Source organism: Oncorhynchus nerka, unplaced genomic scaffold (genome assembly GCF_034236695.1).
Source record: "Oncorhynchus nerka isolate Pitt River unplaced genomic scaffold, Oner_Uvic_2.0 unplaced_scaffold_1852, whole genome shotgun sequence".
NCBI classification, from domain to species: domain Eukaryota; kingdom Metazoa; phylum Chordata; class Actinopteri; order Salmoniformes; family Salmonidae; genus Oncorhynchus; species Oncorhynchus nerka.
Genome location: NW_027039470.1, coordinates 24,847 through 50,888, shown reverse-complemented (window position 1 = coordinate 50,888; position 26,042 = coordinate 24,847). Strand labels below are relative to the sequence as shown.

At 39.8% G+C, this 26,042-nt stretch overlaps 1 protein-coding gene across 1 annotated transcript; it reads right to left on the bottom strand.

Annotated features, from left to right (window-relative positions):
• Window positions 1-7,513: 7,513 nt before the first annotated feature.
• Window positions 7,514-25,688, bottom strand: LOC115125467 (NACHT, LRR and PYD domains-containing protein 12-like). Its single transcript, XM_065014974.1, has 9 exons — window positions 25,470-25,688; window positions 23,376-25,140; window positions 22,711-22,884; window positions 22,101-22,274; window positions 18,971-19,144; window positions 17,805-17,978; window positions 12,871-13,044; window positions 12,645-12,691; window positions 7,514-11,904 (listed from the first exon to the last, which is right to left on the bottom strand). Exons 1-9 carry the CDS (start codon window positions 25,678-25,680, stop codon window positions 11,354-11,356), a joined length of 3,444 nt encoding a protein of 1,147 aa, XP_064871046.1. The 5' UTR covers window positions 25,681-25,688; the 3' UTR covers window positions 7,514-11,353.
• Between the last annotated feature and the right edge of the window lie 354 nt (window positions 25,689-26,042).

Below are 26,042 nucleotides of genomic sequence, written 5' to 3'. Positions count from 1 at the left end.
GGCAGTGTTACGTTACTACACCTAATAGGAAATGCACATGCCCACTGGGGTGCCGGGAACTGTAGAGCACGAGGGGTTTTGACTAAACGACAACTAACTGTACTCCCGTCTCCTGCCTGGTCATTTCTCCACAACACAAATATTACAGTGGCGACCAGGTGATTAAACTACATAAACGGACATTGCTTGAAGGGAAGATTGTTGTGTGAGTAATGAAACTCAAAATAATTATGTAATTCGTCAGTTATTTTTTATTTTCTTTCACCAGTATAGAAGGCTAACCACTGCTAGCACTGCTAGTATAGTATTCAGGAGCTGCCAAGTAGCAAGACTATTGGAGTCCAGAATAGCGACACTGCCCTCTGGTGGTTAAATTAATAAAAAACGCATTGAACCCATTGAAATTAGGCGATCTCAGTGGAGAAATATTGAATCACCAGCTACTAAGCAGTAATGCATTACGACAGTGTTACGTTACTACACCTAATAAGAAATGCACATGCGCACTGGGGTGCCGGGAACTGTAGAGCACGAGGGGTTTTGACTAAACTAAAACTAACTGTACTCCCGTCTCCTGCCTGGTCATTTCTCCACAACACAAATATCACAGTGGTAGGCTTTGTTACTTTGGTCCCAGCTCTCTGCAGGTCATTCACTAGGTCCCCCCATGTGGTGCTGGGATTTTTGCTCACCGTTATTGTGATCATTTTGACCCCACGGGGTGAGATCTTGCATGGAGCCCCAGATCGAGGGAGATTATCAGTGGTCTTGTATGTCTTCCATTTCCTAATAATTGCTCACACAGTTGATTTCTTCAAACCAAGCTGCTTACCTATTGCAGATTCAGTCTTCCCAGCCTGGTGCAGGTCTACAATTTTGTTTCTGGTGTCCTTTGACAGCTCTTTGGTCTTGGCCATAGTGGAGTTTGGAGTGTGACTGTTTGAGGTTGTGGACAGGTGTCTTTTATACTGATAAGTTCAAACAGGTGCCATTAATACAGGTAACGAGTGGAGGACAGAGGAACCTCGTAAAGAAGAGTCTGTGAGAACCAGAAATCTTGCTTGTTTGTAGGTGACCAAATACTTATTTTCCATCATAATTTGCAAATAAATTCATAAAAAAATACTACAATGTGATTTTCTGGAATTTTTTTTCTCATTTTGTCTGTCATAGTTGAAGTGTACCTATGATGAAAATTACAGGCCTCTCTCATCTTTTTAAGTGGGAGAACTTGCATAATTGGTGGCTGACTAAATACTTTTTTGCCCCACTGTACATGGAGGTTTAATACCCTGACCTAGTGAGATATACATGGAGGTTTAATTCCCTGACCTAGTGAGATATACATGGAGGTTTAATATCCTGACCTAGTGAGATATACATGGAGGAGGTTTAATACCCTGACCTAGTGAGATATACATGGAGGAGGTTTAATATCCTGACCTAGTGAGATATACATGGAGGAGGTTTAATACCCTGACCTAGTGAGATATACATGGAGGAGGTTTAATACCCTGACCTAGTGAGATATACATGGAGGAGGTTTAATATCCTGACCTAGTGAGATATACATGGAGGTTTAATACCCTGACCTAGTGAGATATACATGGAGGAGGTTTAATATCCTGACCTAGTGAGATATACATGGAGGTTTAATATCCTGACCTAGTGAGATATACATGGAGGAGGTTTAATACCCTGACCTAGTGAGATATACATGGAGGAGGTTTAATATCCTGACCTAGTGAGATATACATGGAGGTTTAATACCCTGACCTAGTGAGATATACATGGAGGAGGTTTAATAGCCTGACCTAGTGAGATATACATGGAGGTTTAATACCCTGACCTAGTGAGATATACATGGAGGAGGTTTAATACCCTGACCTAGTGAGATATACATGGAGGAGGTTTAATACCCTGACCTAGTGAGATATACATGGAGGAGGTTTAATATCCTGACCTAGTGAGATATACATGGAGGTTTAATACCCTGACCTAGTGAGATATACATGGAGGAGGTTTAATACCCTGACCTAGTGAGATATACATGGAGGAGGTTTAATACCCTAACCTAGTGAGATATACATGGAGGTTTAATACCCTGACCTAGTGAGATATACATGGAGGAGGTTTAATACCCTGACCTAGTGAGATATACATGGAGGTTTAATATCCTGACCTAGTGAGATATACATGGAGGAGGTTTAATACCCTGACCTAGTGAGATATACATGGAGGAGGTTTAATATTCTGACCTTGTGGGATAAACATGGAGGAGGTTTAATACCCTAACCTAGTGAGATATACATGGAGGAGGTGTAATATCCTGACCTAGTGAGATATACATGGAGGAGGTTTAATACCCTGACCTAGTGAGATATACATGGAGGAGGTTTAATATCCTGACCTAGTGAGATATACATGGAGGTTTAATACCCTGACCTAGTTAGATATACATGGAGGAGGTTTAATACCCTGACCTAGTTCGATATACATGGAGGTTTAATACCCTGACCTAGTGAGATATACATGGAGGTTTAATATCCTGACCTAGTGAGATATACATGGAGGAGGTTTAATACCCTGACCTAGTGAGATATACATGGAGGTTTAATTCCCTGACCTAGTGAGATATACATGGAGGTTTAATATCCTGACCTAGTGAGATATACATGGAGGAGGTTTAATACCCTGACCTAGTGAGATATACATGGAGGAGGTTTAATATCCTGACCTAGTGAGATATACATGGAGGAGGTTTAATACCCTGACCTAGTGAGATATACATGGAGGAGGTTTAATACCCTGACCTAGTGAGATATACATGGAGGAGGTTTAATATCCTGACCTAGTGAGATATACATGGAGGTTTAATACCCTGACCTAGTGAGATATACATGGAGGAGGTTTAATATCCTGACCTAGTGAGATATACATGGAGGTTTAATATCCTGACCTAGTGAGATATACATGGAGGAGGTTTAATACCCTGACCTAGTGAGATATACATGGAGGAGGTTTAATATCCTGACCTAGTGAGATATACATGGAGGTTTAATACCCTGACCTAGTGAGATATACATGGAGGAGGTTTAATAGCCTGACCTAGTGAGATATACATGGAGGTTTAATACCCTGACCTAGTGAGATATACATGGAGGAGGTTTAATACCCTGACCTAGTGAGATATACATGGAGGAGGTTTAATACCCTGACCTAGTGAGATATACATGGAGGAGGTTTAATATCCTGACCTAGTGAGATATACATGGAGGTTTAATACCCTGACCTAGTGAGATATACATGGAGGAGGTTTAATACCCTGACCTAGTGAGATATACATGGAGGAGGTTTAATACCCTAACCTAGTGAGATATACATGGAGGTTTAATACCCTGACCTAGTGAGATATACATGGAGGAGGTTTAATACCCTGACCTAGTGAGATATACATGGAGGTTTAATATCCTGACCTAGTGAGATATACATGGAGGAGGTTTAATACCCTGACCTAGTGAGATATACATGGAGGAGGTTTAATATTCTGACCTTGTGGGATAAACATGGAGGAGGTTTAATACCCTAACCTAGTGAGATATACATGGAGGAGGTGTAATATCCTGACCTAGTGAGATATACATGGAGGAGGTTTAATACCCTGACCTAGTGAGATATACATGGAGGAGGTTTAATATCCTGACCTAGTGAGATATACATGGAGGTTTAATACCCTGACCTAGTTAGATATACATGGAGGAGGTTTAATACCCTGACCTAGTTCGATATACATGGAGGTTTAATACCCTGACCTAGTGAGATATACATGGAGGTTTAATATCCTGACCTAGTGAGATATACATGGAGGAGGTTTAATACCCTGACCTAGTGAGATATACATGGAGGAGGTTTAATATCCTGACCTAGTGAGATATACATGGAGGTTTAATACCCTGACCTAGTGAGATATACATGGAGGTTTAATACTCTGACCTAGTGAGATATACATGGAGGTTTAATATCCTGACCTAGTGAGATATACATGGAGGAGGTTTAATATCTTGACCTAGTGAGATATACATGAAGGTTTAATACCCTGACCTAGTGAGATATACATGGAGGAGGTTTAATACCCTGACCTAGTGAGATATACATGGAGGAGGTTTAATATCCTGACCTAGTGAGATATACATGAAGGAGGTTTAATATCCTGACCTAGTGAGATATACATGGAGGTTTAATATTCTTACCTAGTGAGATATACAGTGCCTTGCGAAAGTATTCGGCCCCCTTGAACTTTGCGACCTTTTGCCACATTTCAGGCTTCAAACATAAAGATATAAAACTGTATTTTTTTGTGGAGAATCAACAACAAGTGGGACACAATCATGAAGTGTAACGACATTTATTGGATATTTCAAACTTTTTTAACAAATCAAAAACTGAAAAATTGGGCGTGCAAAATTATTCAGCCCCCTTAAGTTAACACTTTGTAGTGCCACCTTTTGCTGCGATTACAGCTGTAAGTCGCTTGGGGTATGTATGTCTCTATCAGTTTTGCACATCGAGAGACTGACATTTTTTCCCATTCCTCCTTGCAAAACAGCTCGAGCTCAGTGAGGTTGGATGGAGAGCATTTGTGAACAGCAGTTTTCAGTTCTTTCCACAGATTCTCGATTGGATTCAGGTCTGGACTTTGATTTGGCCATTCTAACACCTGGATATGTTTATTTTTGAACCATTCCATTGTAGATTTTGCTTTATGTTTTGGATCATTGTCTTGTTGGAAGACAACTCTCCGTCCCAGTCTCAGGTCTTTTGCAGACTCCATCAGGTTTTCTTCCAGAATGGTCCTGTATTTGGCTCCATCCATCTTCCCATCAATTTTAACCATCTTCCCTGTCCCTGCTGAAGAAAAGCAGGCCCAAACCATGATGCTGCCACCACCATGTTTGACAGTGACACTCTAAAGTTTCCAAAACTGTAAAAATATTGTCTGTGAGTACAACAGAACTGATATTGCAGGCGAAAGCCTGAGGAAAATCCAATCAGGAAGTGCCTCTTATTTTGAAACCTCTGTGTTCCTATGCATGCCTATCCTCCATTTAAAGGGATATCAACCAGATTCCTTTTTTCTGTGGCTTCCCTAAGGTATCAACAGTCTTTAGACATAGTTTCAGGCTTTTATTTTGAAAAATGAGTGTGAAGGATCACATTGCGTAAGTGGAGAGGTGGGGGCTCTCAGAGTGAGTGTTGCGCAATTGAGTAAATCCGCCATTGTTCCTCCCGCTGTTATTGAAAAACCTACACACTCGGTTGATATATTATCGAATATATATTTTAAATGCTACCTGAGGAATGATTATAAAAACGTTTGACATGTTTCTGTGGACATTATGTAGACTATTTGGAATTTCCGTCTGCGATGTCGTGACCGCTCTTTCCTGTAGATTTCTCAACATAACGCGACAAACAAACGTCGGTACTTTGGTTATAAAAATACTCTTTATGGAACAAAAGGAACATTTGCTGTCTAACTGGGAGTCTCGTGAAACATCCGAAGATCATCAAAGGTAAACTGTTAATTTGATTGCTTTTCTGATTTTCGTGACCAAGCTTCCTGATGCTAAGTGTACATAATGCTATGCTAGGCTATCGATAAACTTACACAAACACTTGGATTGCTTTCACTGTAAAGCATAATTTCAAAATCTGAGACGACAGGGTGATTAACAAAAGGCTAAACTGTGTTTCACAATATTGCACTTGTGATTTCATGAATATGAATATTTGTTAGTAATATTATTTGACTGTTGCGCTCTGCTATTCAGCGGTTGCTGAAGAAAATGATCCCGCTACAGGGATGTGTGTGCCAAGAAGTTAATAAATCATGTAAAATTAACAGCCGTGCAGAAAGACTCATGTGAAGGTGGAACTTCTTGATGCAATTAAAGCCTTTAAGTCTGGGAAAACTCCTGGGCTGGATGGCAGTTGAGGTATACCAAACCTTTATATATATATATATACTCAGAGGACCGTTACTCCTACAAAAATGGTAGATTATCAGACACTCAACTAGAAGGTCTGATTTCATTATTACTGAAACAGGATCCAAGTGGGGAATATAAAGATCCAGTCCATTTAAAAAAATGGAGACCTCTTACACTTCAGTGTTTGTGATGCAATGATTCTAGCAAAATGCTTGGCGCATAGAATTAAAAAAGGTTTTGTCGGACATTATTCATTCAAACCAGACAGTTTTTTTTACATGGACTGTACATTGGAGATAACATAAGACAAGTAATGGAAACAAAATAAAACTATGAAACATCTGGGAAAGAAGGCCTGGCTGACTTTGGGAACAAAAGGCTTTTGATAAAGTACGACTGGAGTTTATATATAAATGCCTGGAACATTTCAAATTTGGAGAATTTCTTATAAAATGTTTTAAAATCATGTATAGTATTCCTAGGTGTAAATAATGGCTACTTCTCTAAAAGTTTTAAACTGTCAAGAGGAGTAAAACCAGGTTGTCCACTATTGGCATATCTATTTATTATGGCCATCGAAATGTTGGCTATTAAAATCCGATCCATCCAACAATAATATCAAGGGATTAGAAATACAGAGTTTAAAAACAAAGGTGTGATTGTACGCTGATGATTCATGTTTTCTTTTAAATCCACATCTTGGATCCTCCACAGCCTTGTAGAGGATCTAGATCATTTTAGAATTAGAATCCTTCCATAGCCTCATTGTCACGACTTCCGCTCGGCGGTTGTCGTCACCGTCCTACTAGCCGCTTCCGATCCCTTTTTCGTTTGTCTGTTGGTTTTGTTTTATTCGTTTCACCTGTGTGTATTTTAGTTGAATTAGCTTCCCTATATGTAGTAGGTTGTCCCGCCCTTGTTTTGTGCGGGATTGTTTTTTGTTACTCTGTTGGATGTAGTTTTCATGTGTGTATTCTCCGGACTGTTTGGTCCTGTGTTTGGGCTGGTCTGTATGTTGGCGTGACCGTTTTTTGGCTGGAGAATAAAATCACGATATACTGAACCCTGCTCTCTGCGCCTGATTCCAACCCACCACTCCTAGTATCCCGTGACACTCATAGATTATCTAGATCATTTTAGAATTAGAATCCCTGTGGAAAAATCACCCTGATTAACTCTTTAGTCATATCAGTTTACCTTTATGGTCTTGCCTACACCTAGTGACCTGCTTTTTAAATTATATGAGAAAATTAAATTTGATTTGAAACGGAAATCCAGACAAAATTAAACTGGCCTATTTATATAAATTATTAAATATTAAAGCATTAGGCCTCTCACTAAAGGCATCAGTCATACAAAAGTTATAGTTAAATCCACACTGGTTTTCTAACAAATTAGTAAGAATGTCTCACCGTATGTTCAATTAAGGCCTTTCTCCCTTTATTCAGATTACAACCTCTCACTTTCAGTTATTTGAAAATTAAATCCCAAATATCGCTATTTCTAAAACAAGCCGTAGAGTGTTGGTTGCAATTTCAGTTTAATCCACGAGAAAAGACAGAACAAATAATACAACAAATATTGTGGTTAAAGTCAAATATACTAATTGTGTCATGCCTGCTCCCACTCTCCCTCGCGCATGGAGACAGGCTCCCCAGCATTACGCACTCCTGCCACCATCAGCACGCACGCCTGCCTTTCCCTGTCACGCGCATCAGCGATTATCGGACTATACTGGACTCAATCACTTCTGTCATTTTCTCCCCAATATCTGTCTGTTCCCCGCTCTATTCCCTGCTGCAGCATTAATTGTTGGTTGTTCGTTTTGTACCCTTGTGCTCACGCTGTTCTTGTCTTGGTCTTTGTCTGTTTCCTGATTAAATGTTGACTCCCCATACCTGCTTCTCATCTCCGGCATTCTCATCTCATCTGCTGACGTGAGTAACTACAGGCCCATTAGTATACTACCTGTGGTATCAAAGGTTGTTGAAAAGTGTGTAGCAGAACAACTGATTGCCCACCTCAACAACAGCCTCTTCACATTACACTCCATGCAGTTTGGCTTCAGAGCGAAACACTCCACAGAAACGGCCAACTGCTTTCTTCTGGAAAATGTGAAGTCCAAGATGGACAAAGGGGGTGCTGTTGGGGCTGTGTTTCTGGACCTAAGGAAGGCTTTTGATACTGTTAACCATGAGATTTTCATCACAAAATTGTCCAAGTTCAACTTTTCCCCTGATGCCTTGAGATGGATGAAATCATACCTTGAAGGCAGAACTCAGTGTGTCAGAGTGAGCAATGAGCTGTCGCCCACTCGTAGCTATGATGTGGGCGTGCCCCAAGGGTCAATACTGGGGCCCCTCCTGTTCAGCCTGTACATTAATGATCTGCCTTCTGTCTGTACTGGGTCTGAAGTTCAAATGTATGCAGATGATACAGTGATATATGTGCATGCAAAGAGCAAACAACAAGCTGCACAAGAACTCACTACTGTAATGGTCCAGGTTACAAAGTGGCTCAGTGACTCGTGTTTGCATCTCAATGTGAAAAAACTGTTTGCATGTTCTTCACAAAGAGGGCAACAGATGCTACTGAGCCAGATGTCTATGTGTCAGGGGAGAAGCTCCAGGTGGTATCCGATTTTAAGTACCTTGGCATCATACTTGATTCCAACCTCTCTTTTAAAAAGCATGTGAAAAAGGTAATTCAAATAACTAAATTCAATCTAGCTAATTTCCGATTTATACGAAATTGTTTGACTACAGAGGTAGCAAAACTGTACTTCAAATCTATGATACTCCCCCACTTAACCTACTGCTTGACTAGTTGGGCCCAAGCTTGCTGTACAACATTAAAACCTATTCAGTCTGTCTACAAACAGGCTCTCAAAGTGCTTGATAGGAAGCCCAATAGCCATCATCATTGTCACATCCTTAGAAAACATGAGCTCTTGAGTTGGGAAAATCTTGTGCAATACACCGACGCGTGTCTTGTATTCAAGATCCTTAATGGCCTGGCTCCCCCTCCACTCAATATGTTTGTTAAACAGAAAACCCAGACATATGGCAGCAGATCCACAAGGTCTGCCATGAGAGGTGACTGTATAGTTCCCCTAAGGAAAAGCACCTTTAGTAAATCTGCATTCTCTGTGAGAGCTTCCCATGTCTGGAATACACTGCCATCAGACACACATAACTGCACCACATATCACACTTTCACAAAATGTTTGAAGACCTGGCTAAAGGTCAATCAGATTTGTGAACATGGTCCCTAGCTGTGTGTTGCCCCTTTCCATGTTGTCTGTTGTCTGTAGCTTGTGAGGTGTGGAAACACTTTGTTGCTTTTATGAATTTTATCTTGCTGCTTTTTGTTCTATGTTGCTCTGTCTGTATGCTACGTCTTGCTTGTCCTATGTTTCTCTGTCTGTATGCTATGTCTTGCTTGTCCTATGTTGTTATGTCTTGCTTGTTCTATGGTGCTATTGTCTATATTGTAATTGTTTTTAATAACCTGCCCAGGGACTGCGGTTGAAAATTAGCCGGCTGGCTAAAACCGGCACTTTTACTGAAACGTTGATTAATGTGCACTGTCCCTGTAAAAATAAAATAAACTAAACTAAACTAAAATTGGCCATTACAAATTGATTATAAAAAACATATTTTTTTTTACTTAAAAAAAGGTATAATCTTCATAAATTATATCATATATAGGACTGGTGGAGTTTTCATACATGCAGCTCACCAAAACATATGGAAATGTCTGCTCTACCCAACATTACAACCAACTAATTGCAGCATCACTGCAAAAGTGGAAGGCGGAGTAGTAAGGAACTTGTCTGAATTAAAGACCATCATTGGTTAAAGAAAATTGTGATAAATTAAAAAGTAAACAAGTTTCATTTAAGGACCAAAAAATCCTCCGGATAATATTTTAATAAACGATACAATTTAAGATGGAAAATAGTATGTTCATTACCGGAGATAAATAACGAAGTGCTCTCATCCACACGCATCAATGATAATAAATATATATATATATATAAACGCTACAGCCAAAATGGGAGCCACTTAGAAAAACTACAAATTCTACCTATTTTTTCCAAAAACAAGCCTGAAACTCTTTCTACAGACTGTTGACATCTACTGAAAGCCCTAAGAACTGCAATCTGGGAGGTATGCCTTTTATATCCCATACACAGCCATTATAATGAGAGGTGAGCCCCCTCCAAAAAAATCCTGGATGTTTTCTCCTCGGGTTTTCGCCTGCTATATGAGTTCTGTTATACTCACATACATTATTTTAACAGTTTTGGTAACTTTAGAGTGTTCTCTATCCAATTCTACCAATTATATGCATATCCCAGCTTCTCGGCCTGAGTAATAGGCAGTTTACATTGGGTACCTCATTCATCCAAGCTTTCCGAATACTGCCCCCTAGCCTTAAGAAGTTTTTAAACAATTATACAATTATACATTCTGTTACCATGGAAATAAAAAACAATGGCTACATCAGGAGAGAGAGACACATTCTGTTATCATGGAAATAAAAAACAATGGCAACATCAGGAGAGAGAGACACATTCTGTTATCATGGAAATAAAAAACAATGGCAACATCAGGAGAGAGAGACACATTCTGTTATCATGGAAATAAAAAACAATGGCTTTATCGAGAGAGAGAGATACATTCTGTTATCATGGAAATAAAAAACAATGGCTTTATCGAGAGAGAGAGACACATTCTGTTATCATGGAAATAAAAAACAATGGCTTTATCGAGAGAGAGAGATACATTCTGTTACCATGGAAATAAAAACAATGGCAACATCAAGAGAGATAGATACATTCTGTTATCATAGAAATAAAAAGGAAATAAATACAGAGTATATAGAGTCGTCACTACAGACCTACTGGTTCGTTCCCAGGCTGTATCACAACCAATACAATAATGATCGGAGGTCCCATAGGGTGGCAACACAGTTGGCCCAGCAAAGTCCGGGTTAGGGTTTGGCCGGGGTAGGCAGTCATTGTAAAATAAGAATTTGTTCTTAACTGACTTGTCTAGTTAAATAAAGGTTCAATAAAAAAATTAGAAAATAGAGTGAATCATCATGTTGTGTTTGACACAGGGACCACCTGACCACATGACACAGGGACCCCCTTACAAACTGACACAGGGACCACCTGACCACATGACACAGGGACCCCCTTACAAACTGACACAGGGACCACCTGACACAGGGACACAGAAGAGGAGACATACCAAACATAACACCCTGGATTGAGGGGTTTACACACTAGAGAGATATTCTACATTGTTGCTCCAGTGTGTCTTACTGAACATGACCTTGATTAGAGTGAATCATCATGTTGTGTTTGACACAGGGACCACCTGACACAGGGATGCTGAGGTGTCATACCGAACATAAAACCCTGGATAGAGGGGCTCAGTGAATGTGGTGTGGAATGTGTACAGGTGGGTCAGTGTGTCAGAGGAGACTATATAGAAGGACAGAGTGCCGGCTGGCCAGTCCAGATACACTCCTACTCTGTGGGAGCTGGAGGAGGGGACGTCTATTGTGGAATTATTATTGTGCCTGGAAGTGTAACTGTTGTCAGAGCAGTCCAGACTCCAGGACATGTCATTACATCCAATCACACAGTCATAACCCCTTCCTCTCCTGCTGATTCCTTTATATGTCACTCCTATATCAGCCCCACTCCCACTCCACTCTACCTCCCAGTAACAGCGCCCGGTCAGACCCTCTCTACACAGCACCTGCTGCCAGACCTCAAATCTCTCTGGGTGATCAGGATACGGCTGCTTCTCTCGCCTACATGTCACCTTTCTGTTCCCCTCAGACAGAGAGAGGAGTCTGTTTACTGTGTTTGGGTCCAGTGTGAGATCACAGACATCTGATGGATGAAACCAGACACAATATTAGAAATCATCATCATTCACATTAGAATGTTACAACCTGTTACGGCTAGACGTAACTAGCGGAACAGGGCTACTTCTTCATTTCTCAAAGGAAAAACATCATCCAATTTCTAAAAACTGTTGACAGCTAGTGGAATCCATAGGAACTGCAACAGGTGCCTCTTAAATCTAGGTTCCCATAGAAACCTCAGTGAACTCAATTTATTTTTCCTGGAGGGTTTGTCCTCAGGGTTTCGCCTGCCAAGTATGTTCTGTTATACTCACAGACATTATTTTAACAGTTTTAGAAACTTTAGAGTGCTTTCTATCCAAATCTACAAAAGCATATCCTAGCTTCTGGGCCTGAGTAGCAGGCAGTTTACTTTGGGCACGCTTTTCAACCGGACGTGAAAATACTCCCAAACAGAATGTATTAACTCACTTTTAAGGTAAGGTAACATGAGACTTGTTAAATGATCATATGTTATACTGTATGGTAATATAAACACACTTATTCCTATTATTAATTACACACACACACACACACACACACACACACACACACACACAGTCAAAGCAACTCTTTGTAAACTTTGGTGTCTGTGATTTCTGCTTCTGTAGATCTACAGCTGATATTTAATATGACCAAGTAAGTAATGATGGTGGTCTTTGACTTTGACTTCACTTGAATTAAGACTTATTCTTAGTCATATTCTTCACAGCAGTCAACACTCACATTTTCTAAGCCCAGGATTCATTGTGTTCTCTCCACCATGTTCCACACTGTAGCGGTAAGCAGAAGAACAGACGGTCATTGAGGGACACACACACACACACACACACACACACACACACACACACTGCAGTTTACTTTGTCCAAGTGGCTGTTAGAATGTTTGTCTTAACTAGCCTGATAAGTCAAACATGTCTGATATGAACATTGACATAAACCCTCTACATACTTGAGTTTCTCCAGTCTGCAGTGTGGATCCTCCAGTCCAGCAGAGAGCAGTCTGACTCCTGAGTCTCCTGGGTGATTGTAGCTCAGGTCCAGCTTTCTCAGGTGTGAGGGGTTTGACCTCAGAGCTGAGACCAGAGAAGCACAGCCTTTCTTTGTGACTAGACAGCCTGACAGCCTGCAAAGAGTCAAATCATATTAAAATCACATTGGGATTCCTTGGTGGTGAAAATAGTGGCAGTATATTTTTTATTAGTTACTTCTGATGTTGAGTCGTTATACACAAATATTCCACACGTGGGCGGTATTGAAGCTATGGAACATTTTATTCTGCAAAGTGACCCTATTGAACGACCTTATAACATTGGCTCACACACAAATAGTACTTAAGGTTTCTAAATGATTTCTTTATTCAGATGAATACTGCTATATGATCCCCCATAGCTCCTAACTATGCTCATTTGTATGTGGGTTACATGGAGAAACAGTATTTTCAATCCTCTCAAAAATGTTTTCTTGCCTCAAATCATTATTTGGAAACGGTATATTGATGATATTTTTGTTCTATGGAGGGGTGATGCAAAACAGCTTCAGGCGTTTCATGCTTTTCTTAACTTGTTCTGAGCATCTGAGATTTACAATCTGATACACGTCAAGTCAGTTTCCTTGATCTTCTGATTATGTGTGAAGATAATGTTCTTTACAGGAAACCTACTGATCGCTGACAGTTGTCTTCCCTTAAAAAATTGTTTGCCCTAGAGCCAATTCTGTCGAATCAAAAGAATTTGCAGAATTTGCATATTTCGACAGAAATATGGCTGAGACGCAAAGTAAATTCAAGGAGAGAGGGTACAAAAATGATCAGATTAATATTGCCATTGAGAAAATTCAAAACAAAAACAGACATGACCTTTTTCAAGGTCAGTCTCGCAAAAAGACACATTCTTGTGTTCTAACTACCCGCTATTCAAAGTGCTCTGAACAAATTAAGGGAATAGTTCACAAACATTGGCACATCCTAAAATCCGATGATAGTCTCGGTAATGTGTTTTAGGACCTTCCCTTGGTCGTATTCTCACTGGGCAGAAATCTCAAAGACCAATTGGTAAACTCTGATTTACCACCCCAAGATATTCCTGAACGTCTATTCAATATGGGACCATCCCTACTGGATGGAAATTACAAGTGTAATGGCTGTGCTCAATGCAATGGCACTTATAAATGTAGATCCTTCAAACACCCACAAACAGGGAAATCGATCCCAATAAAAGATGTTATTACGTGCTCCACTAAGGCAGTTATTTATCTTATAACTTGTCCTTGTGGTAAAAATGATGTTGGCAAAACAAAGCGCAAATTAAAAGTACGTATCTCAGAGCATCGTAGCACCATTCGGTGCAAAAACTTGACTTACCCTGATCTGGTCAAAGAAAATACAATAAAAAATGCTTTCCATCATCTTCGAAATGCAAGAGAAAGGCCATACTATCAAATAGGAGTTTATGTGTAATTTGGATTTTGGCCACCAGATGGCAGCAGTGTGTGTGCAAAGTTTCAGACTGATGGAGTGAAGAATAATTCATTTATTTTTATTTCACCTTATTTCACCAGTGTTACGGATACCAGTATCCTGTGTGTGTATCCTGTGTGTGTGTGTATCCTGTGTTCTTTTCTCTCCTTCTCCCCTCACAGGTGAAAATCATCACTCCCCAATCAGTCACCAATCCAATCATCAATCAGAAGACACACCTCCTCCTGTTTCCTACACTATCACAGTTCCTCTCCCTTGGTTTAAAAACACTGTCAGTTGTTTGCTCTAGAGCTCAATCTCTCTGTAAATGCCATGTCTGTAGGTCTCTCTGTTTCACTCTCTCTTTGTGTATTGACCTCTCTTTTGTTTGAGCACCTCCATAGCACTTTGTCATCACCTGTGAGAATTGTTTTTGGTTATGGTGTTTGTGTTTGTTTGCTGGTGGGAAAAGGGGAAACCAAGACAAGTCGCCCATGGCATACACTAACCGTAGGTAGACTTTGTTAAATACACTATTTAGAACTGGGCGGACCACCCACTGTATTTTTGGTTAGTTAGTTAGCTGTTGTTAAAGTAGACTAGTCTAGCTTAGGGGTGTTTTTGAATACTTATTGTTTCTTTCCTTGGGTCCAGCTCAGCCCCTTTTCCTGCTCCCCCCATTACCGTGTGTTTATAAATAAACCTTGAGTTTGACGGTAGATTTCAGTTGTCCTGGTTATTTCGTTCACACTTTTACTTTGTCACTATTATAATTTGCATGAGTTATGTTACGGGTCTCATTACCATCCCCCCCTAGACTGTCGGGCCAAAAGGGATTCGTAACAACCAGGTAGGCCAATTGAGAGCATGTTCTCATTTACAATGACCTGGCCAAGATAAAGCAAAGCAGTGCGACAAAAACAACAACATAGTTACACATGGAATAAACAAACGTACAGTCAATAACACAATAGAAACATCTATATACATTGCGTGCAAATTAAGTTAAGGAGGTAAGGCAATAATTAGGCCAATAGTGGCAAAGTAATTACAATATAGCAATTTACACTGGAGTGATATATATGCAGATGAGGATGTGCAAGTAGAAATACTGAGAACTGGAAGGAAAGGCTGCCAAAATAGGTGTTAGCTTTGGGGTTGACTATTGAAATATACCTGCTGGAGCGTATGCTACGGGTGGGTGTTGCTATGGTGACCAGTGAGCTGAGATAAGGCAGAGCTTTACCTAGCATAGACTTATAGATGACCTGGAGCCAGTGGGTCTGGCGACGAATATGTAGCGAGGACCAGCATACAGGTCGCAGTGGTGGGTGGTAAATGGGGCTTTGGCTGTGAGAGACTGCATCCGATTTGCTGAGTAGAGTGTTGGTGGCTATTTTGTAAATGATATCGCCGAAGTCAAGGATCGGTAGGATAGTCCGTTTTACGAAGGTATGTTTGGCAGCATGAATGAAGGAGGCTTTGTTGCGAAATAGGGAGCCGATTCTAGATTTAATTTTGGATTGGAGATGTTTAATGTGAGTCTGGATGGAGAGTTTACAGTCTAGCCAGACACCTAGGTATTTATAGTTGTCCACATATTCTAAGTCAGAAACATCCAGAGTAATGATGCTAGTCGAGCAGGCGGGCAGGTGCGGGCAGCGATCAGTTGAAGAGCATGCATTTCGTTTTACTAGCATTTAAGAGCAGATGGAGGCCACGGAAGAGTGTTTGCGTTGAAGCTCGTTTGGAGGTTTTTGAACACAGTGTCCAAAGAAGGGCCAGAGGTATACAGAATGATGTCGTCTGCGTAGAGGTGGATCAAATAAGCAACAAGAATCAATTTACTGCACAATAGTTTGTATCAAGTCTGTCAGGATTTTGCTCAAATGTGCTGAAATTGTCAATTGCTACATTTTCAAGTACATAATTATAGAGAACATATCAAAACACTATGGTAATTGTTTTTTTTACTTTACACACTCCCAGTAATGTCATACATGATGGATCATTAGTTTATACACTAACTTTCACACATCTAGATGGCCGGTGGGTGTGGAGCCAGAGACAGCAGGGATTCAAATTATAGAACCCAATTCCTACATTTGAATATAAAAATGTATTCTATCAAACAAAACTATCTTACATTTTATCTCTGAGAGCCTCAGGATGACAAATCAGAGCAAGATTACTGAATGTAAGTACATTATTTACCTTCAGAGGTGAAGTACCAAACCAGTTGAAGTGATACATTTATTGTTGCTGTTCCTCAAACAATAGTATTTCTTGACAGTAATAGCTTGTTAATTGGACAATGATAAACAAAAATCTAAGATTTCTGCACAAATAAGACATGTCTATGTCCCGGAAATTTGGCTGTTGTATACAACGTCATTCAAGTCACATTAGCGCACGTTAGCAACAACCATCCCGGTAGACGCAGATCCCATAGAGGTTTTAATGTAGTCAAAAGTTTAGTATTTGGTCCCAAACTCATTGGTTGCATTAGCACTTTGTTTTGGTTGTGTTTTGGGTTATGTTTTGCCCAATAGTAACTGAATGGTGGATGATGACTGGAGTAGGTAACATGTTTCTAAACACTACTAGAGTAATCCTGTTAATGCAACAACAAAAAAAACTCACCATTACCAATAACAGAGGCTACAACAAAACAAGCTAACCTCTCACCATTACCAATAACAGAGACTACAACAAAACATGCTAACCTCTCACCATTACCAATAACAGAGACTACAACAAAACATGCTAACTTCTCACCATTATGAATAACAAAGGCTACAACAAAACATACTAACCTCTCACCATTACCAATAACAGAGGCTACAACAAAACATGCTAACTTCTCACCATTACCAATAACAGAGACTACAACAAAACATGCTAACCTCTCACCATTACCAATAACAGAGGCTACAACAACACATACTAACCTCTCACCATTACCAATAACAGAGGCTACAACAACACATACTAACCTCTCACCATTACCAATAACAGAGGGGGTGTGATATTTGTGCCTCTGTAACTTTCTCATTCATCATCATTCACGATTCATTCCTGATTATTCATCATCATAGTAGCATCCACATGAATGTAGAAGTGTTCAGAAACATCTTCTATTCTTACTGACAATACAAGTGAAGTGACTCCAAAATGACAGGACATTATTCACCATTCAGTTTTTATTAGGAAAAACATCTAAAACACAACCAAGACAAACTGCTAATTAATTCAACAAGTTTGTAGAATCACAAGCTTGATGTAATCACTGCAGGCATGGAATATGGGACCAAATACTAAACGTATGACTACTTTAATACACTATAAGTGAATATAACCGAATAATTACGACTTTTCAAACGGGAGAACTACATACATAAAGTGCTTTCATATCTGATAATACTGACCTCAGAGTCTCCAGTTTACAGTGGGGATTCCCCAGTCCAGCAGAGAGCAGCTTCACTCCTGAATCCTTCAGGTCATTGTTACTCAGGTCCAGCTCTCTCAGGTGTGATGGGTTTGACCTCAGAGCTGAGACCAGAGAAGCACAGCCTTCCTCTGTGACTCCACAGCCTGACAGCCTGCAAAGAGTCAAATCATATTAAAACCACACTGCTATTCTTCGGTGGTGGTACAAGTGGCAGTATATTTTTTCAACATATTCAGATAAATCAGTGTCCTGAAACCTTCCATATCTATTCATAAACGAATGTATCATTATTAGAAATGACAAATTATCCAAGTATTGCTTGTAGAGAATGAATAGCACAAATTTGAGTAGATTGAACAGACCAGTTTAATAAACAGTATCAGTCAAAAGACAGTGAGGTATCAGAATTATATTGTATTGAGTATACAGTCCACACCATATCTATTTAGACAGTGAGGTATCAGATTTAGATTGTATTGAGTATACAGTCCACACCATGTCTATTTAGACAGTGAGGTATCAGATTTAGATTGTATTGAGTATACAGTCCACACCATATCTATTTAGACAGTGAAGCTAACATTTTAAATGTGGCTCTATACTCCAACATTTTGGATTTCAGATCAAATGTTTCATATGAGGTGACAGTTTATAATGTCACCTTTTATTTGAGGGTATTTTAATACATATCTGTTTCACCATTTAGAAAAATAAAAGCACTTTATGTATCCAGTCTCCCCATTTGAAGAAGTCATAACTATTCTGACCAATTCACTTAAAGTGTATCAAAGTAGTCAAAAACATAGAATTTGGCCCCATATTCTTTGAACACAATGAACACAATGACTACATCAAGCCTGTGACTTCCATGATTGAGAAAGATCATTAATGAATCATGAATAATAATGACTGAGAAAGTTACAGAGGCAACAACAAAACATATTAACCTCAAATAAAAGGTGACATTCTGTACTGTCTCCTAATATGAAACATTTGATCTCAAATCTAAAAGGCTGGAGCACCACATGTAAAACTGTAAGCTTCACTGTCCAAACACATATGGTGTGGACTACGTGTGTCTGGTAAACACATGTGGATCTGGTGAACAGTTATCACTTGTTGACCAACTACAGGAATACTGACCTCAGAGTCTCCAGTTTACAGTGGGGATTCCCCAGTCCAGCAGAGAGCAGCTTCACTCCTGAATCCTTCAGGTCATTGTTACTCAGGTCCAGCTCTCTCAGGTGTGAGGGGTTTGACTTCAGAGCTGAGACCAGAGAGGTAAAGCCTTCCTCTGTGACTCCACAGCCTGACAGCCTGCAAAGAGTCAAATCATTATAAAATCACACTGCTATTCTTTGGTGGTGAAAATAGTGGCAGTATTTTTTTCAACATTTTCAGATATATCCGTGTCCTGAAACCTGCCATATCTTTTCATAAAGCAATGTATCATTGTTAGAAATGACAAATTATCACATTTTTGCTTGTAGAGAATGAATAGCACAAATTAGAGTAGACTGACCAGACCAGTTTAAAAAGCAGTATCAGTCAAAAGACAGACAGTGAGGTATCAGATTTAGATTGTATTGAGTATACAGTCCACACCATATCTATTTAGACAGTGAGGTATCAGATTTAGATTGTATTGAGTATACAGTCCACACCATATCTATTTAGACAGTGAGGTATCAGATTTAGATTGTATTGAGTATACAGTCCACACCATATCTATTTTGACAGTGAAGCTGACATTTTAAATGTGGCTCTATTCTCCAACATTTTGGATTTCAGATCAAATGTTTCATATGAGGTGACAGTATATAATGTCACCTTTTATTTGAGGGTATTTTCATACATATCTGTTTCACCATTTAGAAAAATATAAGCACATTATGTATCTAGCCCACCTATTTCAAGAAGTCATACAAATTCTGACCAATTCACTTATAGTGTATTAAAGTAGTCAAAAGTTTAGAATTTGGTCCCATATTCCTTGAACATAATGACTACATCAAGCCTGTGACTGACATGATTGAGAAAGATCATGAATGAATCATGAATAATAATGATGAGTGAGAGAGTTACAGAGGCTACAACAAAACATGCTAACCTCTCACCATTACCAATAACAGAGGCTACAACAAAACATGCTAACCTCTGTTGTGGAATGATCAGAATTAGTTGGGTAACATAGATAAGATGTGTTATTTTCATGATATGCTTATGAGTTATTTCTCATAAGAATGTATTTTGTTGTACTATAGTGGTGGCCATTGGCAGTTATCTGTTCTATGTCAGGACTAAGTTGCATGGGCCGCTGAGAGGGGAGAGGTCAAGGGGTCATCATGTGGAAACATATCTTTTCGGTGTGGCAGTGACTCCCTACTTTTCTCATGGGGGGAAAGGAGGGTGGCAGTGTCTGGAATCATTCTATGCTCCCTCTTTGTTGACCTATAGGGTCACTCTCCTCTCCGTGAGTTTGTCCTCTGATTGGTTGTATTTAGAATTGGTTCTATCTAAATGACAATTTGATATATATCATAGGGTGGGGGTAATGTCTTGGTACCATTTTGTACCAAGGACGAGATAAGAGCTTTGTTTAGGAGACCAAACTGAACGATAATTTATAGCCCACTCTGTCTGACTAGGGGATATTCTCTCTGAAGTAAGGTTTTTTCTCTGTGTAAGTTTCCTAAGACCTGTGTTTTGTCATGTCGTCTAGGAGGGTGTGGATCTTTGCTATAAAGGATCCCATTTGCCATTGTGTAATGCACTCTTCACCTTTAATAATAATTAAGCTTTTGCTTTTTGCCCTGAGTGGGCTATAAATTAGTTCAGTTTGGTCTCCTAAACAAAGCTCTTATCTCGTCCTTGGTACAAAATGGTACCAAGACATTACCCCCACCCTATGATATATATCAAATTGTCATTTAGATAGAACCAATTCTAAATACAACCAATCAGAGGACAAACTCACGGAGAGGAGAGTGACCCTATAGGTCAACAAAGAGGGAGCATGGAATGATTCCAGACACTGCCACCCTCCTTTCCCCCCATGAGAAAAGTAGGGAGTCTCTGCCACACCGAAAATATATTTTTACACATGATGACCCCTTGACCTCTCCCCACTCTGTGGACCATGCAACTTAGTCCTGACATAGAACAGATAACTGCCAATGGCCACCACTATAGTACAACAAAATACATTCTGATGAGAAATAACTCATTAGCATATCATGAAAATAACACATCTTATCTATGTTACCCAACTAATTCTGATCATTCCACAACACCTCTCACCATTACCAATAACAGAGACTACAACAAAACATGCTAACCTCTCACCATTACCAATAACAGAGGCTACAACAAAACATGCTAACCTCTCACCATTACCAATAACAGAGGCTATAACAAAACATGCTAACCTCTCACCATTACCAATAACAGAGGCTACAACAAAACATGCTAACCTCTCACCATTACCAATAACAGAGACTACAACAAAACATGCTAACCTCTCACCATTACCAATAACAGAGGCTACAACAAAACATGCTAACCTCTCACCATTACCAATAACAGAGGCTACAACAAAACATGCTAACCTCTCACCATTACCAATAACAGAGACTACAACAAAACATGCTAACCTCTCACCATTACCAATAACAGAGGCTATAACAAAACATGCTAACCTCTCACCATTACCAATAACAGAGGCTACAACAAAACATGCTAACCTCTCACCATTACCAATAACAGAGACTACAACAAAACATGCTAACCTCTCACCATTACCAATAACAGAGGCTACAACAAAACATGCTAACCTCTCACCATTACCAATAACAGAGGCTACAACAAAACATGCTAACCTCTCACCATTACCAATAACAGAGACTACAACAAAACATGCTAACCTCTCACCATTACCAATAACAGAGGCTACAACAAAACATGCTAACCTCTCACCATTACCAATAACAGAGGCTATAACAAAACATGCTATTCTCTCACCATTACCAATAACAGAGGCTACAACAAAATATACTAACCTCTCAACATTAACCCCAAATAAAAGGTGACATTCTGTACTGTCACCTAATATGAAACATTCTATCTCAAATCCAAAATGCTGGAGCAGAGCACCAAATTTAAAACTGTAAGCTTCACTGTCCAAACACATATGGTGTGGACTATGTGTGTCTGGTAAACACATGTGGATCTGGTGAACAGTTATCACTTGTTGACCAACTACAGGAATACTGACCTCAGAGTCTCCAGTTTACAGTGGGGATTCCCCAGTCCAGCAGAGAGCAGCTTCACTCCTGAATCCTTCAGGTCGTTGTTACTCAGGTCCAGCTCTCTCAGGTGTGAGGGGTTTGACCTCAGAGCTGAGACCAGAGAAGCACAGCCTTCCCCTGTGACTAGACATTCTGAAAGCCTGCAGAGTAAAATCATATTAAAACCACACTGCTATTTTTTGGTGGTGAAAATATTGTCAGTACATCTTTTCAATATGTTCAGATATATCAGTGTTCTCAACCTGACATATCTACTCATAAATGAATGAATGCTTAATTATTATAAATTATCATAATAGGGAATGGATCATGAATAATAATGAGTGAGAAAGTTACAGAGGCAACAACAAAACATGCTAACCTCTCACCATTAACCTCAAATAAAAGGTGACATTCTGTAATGTCTCCTAATATAAAACATTATATCTCAAATCCAAAATGCTGGAGCAGAGCACCAAAGGTAAAACTGTAAGCTTCACTGTCCAAACACATATGGTGTGGACTATGTGTGTCTGGTAAACACATGTGGATCTGGTGAACAGTTATCACTTGTTGACCAACTACAGGAATACTGACCTCAGAGTCTCCAGTTTACAGTGGGGATTCCCCAGTACAGTAGAGAACAGCTTCACTCCTGAATCCTTCAGGACATTGCTACTCAGATCCAGCTCTCTCAGGTGTGAGGGGTTTGACTTCAGAGCTGAGACCAGAGAAGCACAGCCTTCCTCTGTGAGTCCACAGAATGACAGCCTGACAAAGAGATCATCATGGGGCGGCAGGGTAGCCTAGTGGTTAGAGCGTTGGACTAGGAACCGGAAGGATGCAAGTTCAAACCCCCGAGCTGACAAAGTACAAATCTGTCGTTCTGCCCCTGAACAGGCAGTTTACCCACTGTTCCTAGGCCATCATTGAAAATAAGAATTTGTTCTTAAACTGACTTGCCTAGTTAAATAAAGGTAAAATAAATAAAAAAATAAATTAGCAGTGTGTTTATGAAGTTAACACCAGTAGTGTAGAAGGACAATGGCAGATGCATTTGGTTAATTCTCCGAAACAACATATAGATTCATCTTCTGTCTATTAGAATTGTATGGTCATATAATTATACTAATGTGAACACCAATGCCCTGATTCAATATGTTTTCAATATAATATTATATATTATATACATATTATAATACATATTTTTCTCTAAACTGAATATTTCTTCCTGATGATTAGTTCTAATTTGATGTACTCACAGAGCAGCTCTGGAGGCTTTGACCACTGGCAGCAGCCTCAGAAAATCTTGCTCTGATCTGGAGTATTTCTTTGGGTCAAACACATCCAGCTCCTTTTCTGAAGTCAGCAACACAAAGACCAGAGCTGACCACTGTGCAGGTGACAGTTTGCCTCTATAGAGACTTCCTGATCTCAGGTAGCTTTGGATCTCCTCTACTAGAGAATGGTCATTCAGTTCATTCAGACAGTGGAACAGATTGATGCTCCTCTCTGGAGAGGGATTCTCCCTGATCTTCTCCTTGATGTACTTGACTGTTTCTTCATGGCTCTGTGAGCTGGTTCTTGTCTTTGTCAGTAGACCTCGCAAGTGCTTCTGATTGGACTTCAGTGAGAGGCCCAGAAGGAAGCGGAGGAAAAGGTCCAGGTTTCCCGTCTCACTTTGTAAGGCTTTATCCACAGCACTCTTGTAGACAGTAACTTCAGTAACTTGCGGTTCGACCATCAGATTCTCATTGTTGTTGATGAATGAGAGGAACACATATACAGCAGCCAGAAACTCCTGAATGCTCAGATGAACAAAGCAGTACACCTTGTCCTGGTACAGCCCACATTCCTCTTTAAAGAGCTGTGTGCACAATCCTGAGTACACTGAGGCTTCGTTGACATCAATGCCAGCCTCTTTCAGGTCTTCTTCATAGAAAATCAGATTGCCCTTCACAAGCTGTTGAAAAGCCAGTTTTCCCAGTGACAGAATGCTCTCTTTATTCCAGTGTGGACCTGTCTCTTCCTTCCCAAGATACTTTTCATTCTTCTGTTTGGTATGAAACACCACAAGGTGTGTGTACATCTCAGTCAGAGTCTTGGGCATCTCTTCTCTCCTGCCTGTACACAGCATGTGTTCAAGGACTATTGCAGAAATCCAACAGAAGACTGGAATGTGGCACATGATGTGGAGGCTCCTTGATGTCTTTATGTGTGAGATGATTCTGCTGGCCAGGTCCTCATCACTGAATCTCTTCCTGAAGTACTCCTCCTTCTGTGGGTCATTGAACCCTCGTACCTCTGTCACCTGGTCAACACACACTGAAGGGATCTTATTGGCTGCTGCAGGTCGGGTAGTTATCCAGAGGAGAGCAGAGGGGAGCAGATTTCCCCTGATGAGATTTGTCAGCAGAACATCCACTGAGGTTGACTCTGTGACGTCACAACAGATCTTGTTCTTCTGGAAGTCTAGGGGCAGTCGGCACTCATCCAGACCATCAAAGATGAACAGAACTTTGTACTTGTTGTAGTTGGAGATTATTGATTGTTTGGGTTCCATTGAGAAGTGATTGAGAAGTTCAATGAAAGTGTATTTCTTCCCTTTAATCAAATTCAGCTCCCGAAAAGGGAAGGAAATTACAAAATTGACATCCTGATTTGCTTTTCCTTCAGCCCAGTCCAGAATGAACTTCTGCACAGAGACTGTTTTTCCAATGCCAGCAACTCCCTTTGTCAGCACAGTTCTGATACATTTGTCTTGTCCAGTTAAGGGTTTGAAGATGTCGTTACATTTTATTGCAGTCTCTGGTCTTGCTTGTTTCCTGGTTGTTGTCTCAATCTGTCTCACCTCATGTTCATTATTGACCTCTCCTGTTCCACCCTCTGTGATGTAGAGCTCTGTGTAGATCTTATTGAGAAGTGTTGGGTTTCCTTGTTTAGCGATCCCCTCAAATACACATTGAAACTTCTTCTTTAGATTAGATTTGAGTTCACGTTGGCAAATCACAGCAGGATCATCTGAATCTAGAAATAACATGTTTTAATGTATTTTATGTTGAACATTATAATAATTTCTTCTCTTAACTGACTGTATAAATGTGTAAATGTTTTCATAATGCATTACAGACTGGTGTGACTGATTATATTATTATTGGTATTATTGATGGTATTATTAATGTTCTCTCTCTAAATGAATCACCACAACACATCCCTGCTGCTACTTGATGAGGTCACTAGGTGTTGTGTTAAGGGTGCTACAATATCATTGAATTACACAGCTACTTTAGCTGTACTTTAGCTACAGCTTTTAAATGTTATAAAACATCATTCAACATGAGGCAGACAGATCTTACATTTCTCCAGTGTGTCAGCAAGCTCCTTCTGGTTCATTTTCCTCAGGATGTGCAGTGTGATCTTCAGAGCCCCCTCTCTGGCACTGCTCTCCTGCTTCTCATCTTCAGCATCCACCACTTCCTTATCCTGCTTCTGACTCTCAAAGCCTTCTGGGAGTTCTGGACTAAGAATCCTCTTGAACATCGTTAGCTCGTTCTTCACAAATGTCATAATTTTCTCTTCAATCAACTGAAATAAATAAAGTAAATAAGTTAAACAAGAGACAAAATGCTTTCTCATTAACACATGAATGAATGATTGACAGATCAACTTCACTTGAGGAAAACAAAAACAAATGTACATAACAGGACCACATACACTGAATATGGAGGCCAGGTCTGTTTGATGACTCTGGGAAGACTGACCACTGAGAATCTCTGACTCTGATCTCCCCTGTTGGTTTCTGTGGACAAAACATAAGAATGTTTTATGAAAAGGAAAAAATGATCATGAAAACAACAAAGAAAAATTGTAAAATGTGAGAGGAGAAATGACTAGAGACAGTGTTGTTTAACTCACTGACCAGGACCCAT